The sequence below is a fragment of the Nematolebias whitei genome, chromosome 17 (assembly GCF_014905685.2).
Source record: "Nematolebias whitei isolate Nwh7 chromosome 17, NemWhi1, whole genome shotgun sequence".
NCBI lineage: Eukaryota > Metazoa > Chordata > Actinopteri > Cyprinodontiformes > Rivulidae > Nematolebias > Nematolebias whitei.
This window is the reverse complement of record NC_056514.1, coordinates 7985238-7994448: the sequence shown is the minus strand read 5'-3', so window position 1 is coordinate 7994448 and position 9211 is coordinate 7985238. Positions and strand designations below refer to the sequence as shown.

The window sequence follows — 9211 nt, the reverse complement described above, 5'->3', positions numbered from 1 at the left end:
CGCCCCTCCAGAGTGGATCCGGCCATGGACACCGAGTCCCGAGGTCAAACCACCCCCCAACAGAGGCCCGACAGAGCCAGGACACTCAGGCCCCGGCAGACAGCCACCAGGGCGGGTCTGCACACACCCCACCACCCAGCCCCAGATGCTGAGAGACGCCAATGCACCGGCGGCAGGGGGGCCAACCACCGGAGGGGAGCACAACAGGGGGAAGTAGACCCCACATTCAATGGGGGGCCCAAATTGATCCAAGAGAGGGGATCACCTAAAACCCAACCCGAAACATAAACAGGCACACAGAGACAGCCCGACACATTGAGTTTCTCTGATACTCCCATTCCATATGTTGAGGGAGTATCAGAGAAACTGAGACGTTTATTTTCTAAACATAACGTCCCAGTGGCTTTTAAACCCCAAAATACATTACGGCAAAGACTGGTTCATCCCAAAGATCCAGTCCCCCGGCACAAACAGAGTAATGTTGTGTATACTGTTCAGTGTCAGGAGGGCTGTGATCAGTCTTACATCGGGAAACTAAACAGCCACTGGCCAAAAGGATGGCCCAGCACAGAAGATCAACATCATCAGGCCAGGACTCTGCGGTCTACACTCATCTCCAGGCCAGCGGTCACTCTTTCAGGGATGAAGATGTTCACATCCTGGATAGAGAGGAACGATGGTTTGAGAGAGGAGTAAAGGAGGCCATCTTTGTGAAAAGAAATCGTCCATCATTAAACAGGGGTGGAGGCCTACGTGTGCAACTGTCCCCCTCTTACAATGCTGTGATTGCTAGTATCACTCAGCCCTCTGTGAACAGTAAACAGCCATCAGTGTGCTAATGATCCATTGTTAGGCTGATGGTCCTTCTTGATTATGTGAGTAGCTGGTTTGACTGTCAGCAGCAAACTGGTTGATCCACTCTGAGAAGGTGCTATTTAAGAGACTGAGCTGAATACAGCACCTCAGACTGAGGAAGTCTCTCAGATGAGAGACGAAACGTTTCTACATTTTTTTGCTTTGTTTTTTTTGAATGTCCAGAGGACCAGATTGAACTTTTTTGGATTTTTCTACCTGGATTATTGAGCATGCATCAGGAGATGTTTCTACATTTTGTTTTGTTTTTTTGAATGTCCAGAGGACCAGACTTAATTTTTTTTAGATGTACCTGACTGAGCTACAGACATTTTTGTTTTCTTCTGGGACCACCGTCTTGAATTGGGTTAACTCTCAATTGATCAGACATCCAGTGATTACTTCTGAGAGTTTTAATTGCATTTAACTAACCTGTAGTTCATGATATTTTTGCTAATAGACACACAAACATGGAAAATACACAACTTCTTTAATGTTTTTTTTTTTTTGCTTAAACTTCTTCAGGTTCTGTGAAAACCTGTGGAGCAGCTGCTGTAGACACATTAAAAAGACAGACTCGGGTCCATTTGATCCAAATGTTATATTTATCAGTACAATCTACTGTGAGCTCAGGCTGGGAGTATTTGTTGACACTCAGATCAGCAGATGCAGCCTCAAAAAATCATCAAACATGATTGTCCGAGTTTTCAGTAAAATATCCTCTAAAATTCATTCACATATGTACATATTTATGAAGAAAGAAGAAACAATCTCATTTCTCTGAATCATACATCGAAACATAACACCATCATAGGAGTGAGGGCAAATTTTTGTTGTTGAAATTTTCTAATTGTTGAATAAAATCTGTCAGGAATTTCCATTCCTTTGCCCCACATTTCCACAACAGAAACTGTACATCAAGATGTTCATATATTAACCTTCATTTCTGTGTGATGCTGAAATTACAGCTGTCATTAAAACATGAACAAAAGGTATCAAATCTCTAAATTAAAATAATAAAATCATGATATAATACTGCTGAACAGGAGTTGATGCATGTAAGAATTGGACGCAGTAGCAGAGGCAGATCGTCTCTGGATCCTCCACTGGGGGGCAGCACGGAGTGATCCAGCACCTCCTCATAAGTTGCTGAACAGTTCGTTCCTCTTGCTCCAGTCCATCGCAGGCGCTTTCTTAGCCGCTCGCTTCTGATGGGCACGCTCTTTAGCCTGAGCCAGAGACATGCTCAGACCCAAGGAGGCTGTGGCCGGCTCGGGCTCCGGGGCCAGTTCAACCTGCAGCCACACACACAAACTGTCAGAACCGTGTCTCTGATCTGCAGAACAGTTCCACAGCAGGGAGTTAGTGACTGTTTACCTGAGGAGGAGGAGAGTTTCGTGCGGCTGCAGGCAGGGAGGCGTTGGACGAGGAGTTGGAGGCTGAAGAGCTCACAGACAGTTTGGGTTTCAGCTTAGCTGCTGCCTGTAACACAACCACACACAAAATTAGGAACACCTACAGGTATCTGTATCTCTGCTTCATCATTTAGGATGACTACAACTCCGGTGACATCAGTTTATTTCTATAGCACCAAGTCACAACAGAAATTGTCTCAGGGCACTGCACAAAAACATTCACATACATTTAAAAAGTCGATTAGTAAAAGTTATTATTATTATTATTATCTAAAAAAGTTAAGTCAGGTCCTCTGGACGTTCAAAAAACAAACAAAAACAAAAACTTGTAGAAACGTTTCATCTTTCATCCAAAAGACTTCTTCATTCTGAGGAGCTGTGTTCAGCTCAGTCTTATAAATAGCACCTTCTCAGAGTGGATCAACCAGTTTGTTGTTGACATTCAACAGTTGGTTTTGAGCAGTTGTCCTCCGACGCAAGAGTTGGGGGTCCGAATCCACCAGCCGAAGTGTCCCTGGGCAAGACACTGAACCCCTCATTGCCTCCGATGTGTGTCCCATCAGTGTATGAATGTGATCTAAAGCACTGATTAGTCTCTTTAGAATAATTTGTTCAATTAGCTTTGTAGAGATCTAGTAGAGTGCTGTATGAATGGGTAAATGAGGCACAGATTGTAGTGTAAAGAGCTTTGAGTATCTTGATCAGATAGAAAGGCTCTATATAATTACAGTCCATTTACCATTGACTACAGGGTGTAGTGGAGGGTAAGGTAGTTACACCCAGTTATGGATCTTAGGTCGTTTTCACACCAGATTGTCCGGTAGACTCGGTTCGGGACCAATATTCATGACCTTTTGTTTACATTTGAGCTGGTGCGTTTGCATTCACACTGCACTGTGCAGTTGAGCCAACCTGTTCCCCCGCTCGCCTGTGGGGGCGCTGCACCAAGAACTACTGAAAGAAACGACACAAAAACCTCTGAAGACACGTCTTCTTCTATTGTAAATAAAAACAAAAACGAAGTGGCATCAAGTTTTAGCAGTTTTAGGAGTTATATTTTGTCATTTTTCAAAAATGGACTTAGCATGAGCAGAAGATGAGACAGAAGACCATGGAGAATATTGTTTTTCACACAAGGCAGCTGACGGCTCCATATAAGGTCAGAGAAATGCATGTTTGTTTGTCCTGCAGAGCAGGGTCCGGTCTGTTTGCATTCACACTGTACTCGAACCGCGCTGGAGTTCGCTTCTACCGGACCAAGACCTAGGTTTTAGCCCGGGCCAGAGTTCGCCTTTTTGTTCCATGACAGAGTTCGATGGCGCGTTCACACCTCCATAAACGAACCGGACTTTCTATGAAAACGAGCTAGAGTTTGATTAAAGCGGACTAAACAGGGCTGGTGTGAATGCACCCTTAGTGCACCATGATAGATAGCATCCAACAACTGCAAGGTGCTTGTAGGGGAATTAATGTAAGTAAATAATGTCACCATAGTCAACGGAGAGAAGGAAAGTCACAGTTACAAGGCATTTCCTAGAAGAGTTAGACAGGATCTATTTCATTAAAAGAAACCCAGTTTTACTTTCAGTTTCTTTAACAAGTTTTTGAAATGGGGCTTAAAATTGAGATGCCAATCGACCAAAATACCCAAGTATTTGTAGGAATCGACAAACTCAATAGTCAAAATCAAAAGTCAAAATTTCTTTATTTGTCATACACGACACACATGATACATGAGGTGGGACGAAACTATGTACATAGAGTCCCAGTTACACAAATTATAAAGAAAAACATTAGTAAGATCCGAGTCATGAACTAAGAATATACTACATTCACTAAACTAAGAATACACTAAGCACTAATGGTACAAAAACAATGTGCCAAAACAACAGCAGCACGAACATGAGTCTGTATGAGCAGTTGAGGACTAATGAACACAGCAACATGAAATAATCAGCAGCATGAGATCAGCATCATGGATAGTCAGCAGCACATACAGTATCAACAACCAAGTGGCATTACAGCAATTTTCACAGTCCCCCCCCCAGTAATTTTCACAGTGATTTTTCCTGGTTAGAGATTTATGAGTCTAACAGCCTCAGGGTAGAAGCTGTTCCTCAGCCTAGTGGTTCTGCACTTAATGCTCCTCAGCCTTCTGCCTGAAAGAGTGGGGCAAATATGTTTGGGGCGGGGTAGGTGTGTTTATTCATTCTGAAGTCCACGACTATCTCCTTCGTCTTATTCACATTGATGTGAAGGTTGTTCGTCCTACACCAGCTCTGCCTGTAGCTGGACTCATCATTGTTTTTGATTCATACAACCACCGCTGTATCGTCTGCAAACGTTACAGTATGACAGCCTGGATTGGTCGGTACGCAGTCATACGCTAGCAGAGTGAACAGGATGGGGCTCAACACACAGCCCTGGGGGGAGCCCGTGTTGAGGGTTATGGTGGAGGAGAAGTTGTGGATCTTCACAGATTGTGGTCTATCAATTAAGAAGTCTAGGACCCAGTTACATAAAGAGGAACTTAGTCCTAGTGTGATTAATTTGTCCATCAGGGTCTGGGGAATCATGGTGTTGAAGGCAGATGTGTGAAAAGTCCACAAAGAGCATATGGACGTAGGAGTCCTTTTGTTCCAAGTGGGTGAGAGCAGTGTGGACCACAAAGGAGATGGCATCTTCTGTTGATCAATTCTCGGGGTATGCATACTGATGTTAGCTTTGATGTGGGTCATGACCAGTTTTTCCAAAGCATTCAGCGACTATCGGGGTGAGGGCTACCGGCCGATAGTCATTCAGGCCAGTCACTGTAGAGCTTTTTGGAACTGGGATAATGGTGGCAGTCTTGAGGCAGGTGGGAACTGTTGCCAGGGTGAGGGAAGAGTTAAATATGTCGACCAGCACCTCGCAGAGCTGATCGGCACAGTCTTTAAGCACTTTCCCCGGGATGTTGTCCGGGCCAGTTGCCTTGTGAGGATTGATCCTCCTGAAAGTACTCTTTACTTCTACTGAGATCAGGCTGAGGAACTCTTCTGAAAATTCTTGTGATAAGGTGAGTCTGGTGCTGGATGGTCTGTTTGGGTCCTCAAAACATGCATAGAATCTGTTGAGAGCATCAGGCAGTGATGTGCTCTTCCCTCTTTGACAGCAGCTTCCTGGAATACTTGCCAGTCAGTGTGTTTAAAACAGTCTCTTAACATCGAGTCACTGTTTCTTACCCATGCCTTTGTGTCGGTCTGGAGCTTCTCAGCAGGGGCAGATAAGCAGGAGCCAGCAGGATTGATCAGAGAGTCCCAAGTGGGGGCGGTGTATGGCTTTATATGTGTCTTTCACATTGGTGTAAACACGGTCCAATGTGTTATTCCCTCTTGTAGGATTGGTCACATGCTGATAAAAACTTTGCAGTGTCTCCTTCACATTTATGTGGTTAAAATCACCAGCTACTATATAAAAGCCTCTGGGTGTTTGATCTGAAGTGAGCTGATGTTATTACTTAGCTCCTTCAGGACGTCTTTAGCATTAGCATCCAGAGCTATGTAAACAGCTATTATAAACACCGCCGTAAACTCGCGGGATAATAATGTGGTTGGCACTTCACAGTTAGTTGCTCTAAAGCCTCAGAGCATGTACCATTTATCAACGCACAGTTTGTGGATCAACCTTTATTTATGTAGACACACACTCCCCCTCCGTGCGTCTTCCCCATTTGTTCGCTGCAGTGGTCCACTTGGAAAAAAAGTCTGCCGTCCATCTGAAAAGCTGAATCCGGCATGTCACTTTTTAGCCATGTCTCTGTGAGACAAGAGTCCTGCACATTCATTCATCTCTTCTGAGGCACTCGCGCTTTGTCGAAGCAGATTGATCTTGTTATGCAAGGATCGGACGTTGGGCAGAAAGACAGACGGTATTAGCAGTCTGCCAGACCTCGTGTTAGTTTTCTGCCTCACCAGCATGCAAGCCCAGCATCCTCTCTTCTTTCCCCAGGCACAGTGTCTCCTCTTTCCGTTTGAGCACTGCTGTCTCCACGCTGATGTCCGTAAAAGTTACAGTCTGCCAAGCGTAGCCTTAAAATTGTTGTTGATTGATGCGGTGTTCAGTGTTAAATCGTCTCACATTCTCATCAGTTCGGTTCGGCTACAATTAACACACTTAATGTGTGGAGAGTCAGGTTCGGAGTCAGTCTCAGAACTCCTGAAAACGGATCTCACTGGGAGCCTGTGAATCTGCGGCTGCTCTGAGCGCGGCCATCTTCGCCAATCTTGTTGCGACTCAACAACAACTTGTTGTGATCCAACAAAAGTATAAAATGCAAAAGAAAAACAGTAATAAGATCTAAGATATGAACCACTACACTAAACTAACAATACGCTAAGCACTAATAGTACAAAAACAATACACCAAACAACAGCAGTACGAACATGAGTCTGTGAAAAAAGATGAATACGAATGAACACAGCAGCGTGAAATAAATCAGCAGCATAAGATCAGCAACATGGATAGTCAGCAGCACATATAGAAGCTGTTCCTAATGGTTCTACACTTAATGCTCCTCAACCTCCTTCCTGAGGGGAGCGGGGCAAAAAGTGAGTGTGTTGGGTGAGTGGGGTCCTTCAAGATGCAGGTGGCCCTCTTCCTGCATCTAGAGGTGTAAATGTCTGTGATGGTGGGGAGGCTGACTCCAACAGTCTTCTGTGCAGCTTTCACCACTCTCTGCAAAGCTTTTCTTTTTGCAGCTGTGCAGCCTCCATGCCACACGTTGATGCTGGAGCACAGGATGCTCTCCACTGCACACCTGTAGAAGGAGGTGAGGACTGAGCTTCCCAGACCAGCTCGCCTCAGCCGCCTGAGGAAGTAGAGTCTCTGATGAGCTTTCTTGATCAGGCTGGTGGTGTTGTTGCCCCAGCTGAGGTTGTCATTCAGGTGCACACCCAAGTACTTGTAGCTGGAGACCACTTCCACTACAGATCCTCTTATGTTTGGGGGGTGGGGGGGGGGTAGGTGTGTTTGTTCCGTCTGAAGTCCATGACCATCTCCTTCGTCTTCTTCACATTGATGGGAAGGTTGTTCTTCTTGCACCAGATCTCCAGGTGTTCCACCTCCTGCCTGTAGCTGGACTCATCATTACTTGTGATCACCGCTGTATCGTCTGCAAACTTTACAATGATAGCTTGGATAGGTAGGTGCTAGGGGTGGGCGATATGGTTCAAATATAATATTGTGATATTTCAGAGCATTCTAACGATAACAATAAATTTCGTGATATAACAAAAGAAACAAAAAAACCCCCCAGAAATTATAGTTATTTATTTGACAAAATTAACATGTTGCTTTGCAGTATTATATACAATAAAAAAAAATAAGGGGTTATTTTACTGAAATCACTTTATTAAGTATTCAGTCTCCAAGTATAAAAATAAAAACTAAAAATGATCCTTCTGTTATTTAGATTGAAAAAGTCTGCACAAAATATAGATAAACAAAATCCATTACAAAAACTAAAGTGCAAGTGAAGTTTCCCAAAATAACTAAATAAAATGAAGCTTAAGATCTGTTGAGCATAAATGTAACATACAACAAAAATATGTTGCCTTTAAATGAGCTATAACTTCTAGAACTTGTAACAAGGTGATCAGCTAACCCTGAAGCTTGTGGTGTTACAGCTTCCTCTGTTCCTGCAGGATTTATTAATTTCTCTGATGCTCTGTCTTTCATCACATGACTCTGTTCTTGGTCATGGACTGTGGATCTCAAGAGACAGTTGAGCTGCGCATATTTGTACCGGCAGTTTAGAGCGGGGGAGACCCAGCCCGCGCCGGCAGCTCAGAGCTGGGGAAGGGGAGACAGTTAAACTGTCTGTACCTGCAGTTTAGAGATGGATGGAGAGACAGCTGAGCCGCGCGTTGTTTGTTTTTAGCTTTTTAGCTAGCTAGTATTGCGTGCAACTAATTAGCGTTACACCAGCACCAACAGGTGGGGGTGGGCAATTCTGTTTGGTTGTTCGGCGCGCTCGGTTCTGTTAAAAGGGGCGGGGAGCCCTGATGTGTTACGTCATGAAATTAGCATATCATGATATAATTTATTTGCCCGGGCAAGCTTTTTATTACCAGTATTATCATGAACGTTATGATTTGGCCCAGCCCTAGTAGGTGCAAAGTCATACGTTAGCAGAGTGAACAGGAGAACAACGTGCGGCTCAGCTGTCTCTCCATCCAGCACACAGCCCTGAGGGAAGCCAGCGCTGAGGGTTATGGTGGAGGAGGAGAAGTTGTGGATCCTCACAAAATGCGGTCTGTTTGTTAAGAAGTCTAGGACCCAGTTGCAAATGGAGGGCTTAGTCCTAGGGTCTGGGGGGGGGGGGGGGTGTTGTTCATGGTGTTGAAGGCAGACGTGAAGTCCTCAAAGAGCATACAAATGTAGGAGTCCTCCAGGTGGGTGAGAGCAGTATGGACCAGAGAGGAGATGGTGTCTTCTGTTGATCAATTCTTGTGGTATGCGTACTGGTGAGGGTCCTCGCTGATGTTGATGGTTGTTTTGATGTAGGTCATGAACAGTATTTCGAAGCATTTAGCGACTATCGGTGTGAGGGCTACTGGCCGATAGTCATTCAGACCAGTCACTGTAGAGCTCTTTGGGACTTGGATGATGGTGGTGGTCTTCAGGCAGGTGAGAACTGTTGCCAGGGTGAGAGAGGAGTTAAACATATTGGCCAGCACCTCACAGAGCTTATCAGCACAGTCAGCACCTTCCTGGGGATATCCTGATGCATGCTCAATAATCCAGGTAGAAAAATCTAAAAAAGTTAAATCCGGTCCTCTGGACATTCAAAAAAACCCAAAACAAAGCAAAACAACAAAAAATGTAGAAACGTTTCGTCTCTCGTCTGCGAGACTTCTTCAGTCTGAAGAAGTCTCGCGGACGAGAGACGAAACGTTTCTACATTT

At 44.6% G+C, this 9211-nt stretch overlaps 1 protein-coding gene across 1 annotated transcript in view; it reads right to left on the bottom strand.

Annotated features, from left to right (window-relative positions):
* Positions 1 to 1204: 1204 nt before the first annotated feature.
* The window catches only part of LOC119423343 (Na(+)/H(+) exchange regulatory cofactor NHE-RF1), a 112599-nt gene continuing 104592 nt past the window's right edge, over positions 1205 to 9211 (bottom strand). Inside the window, exons 5-6 of the mRNA XM_037690720.1 lie at positions 2230 to 2334; positions 1205 to 2147 (exon numbers count right to left, since the gene is read on the bottom strand). Of these exons, the coding sequence (XP_037546648.1) occupies positions 1992 to 2147; positions 2230 to 2334 (261 nt within the window). The 3' untranslated portion in view covers positions 1205 to 1991. The remainder of the gene's footprint in view (positions 2148 to 2229; positions 2335 to 9211) is intronic.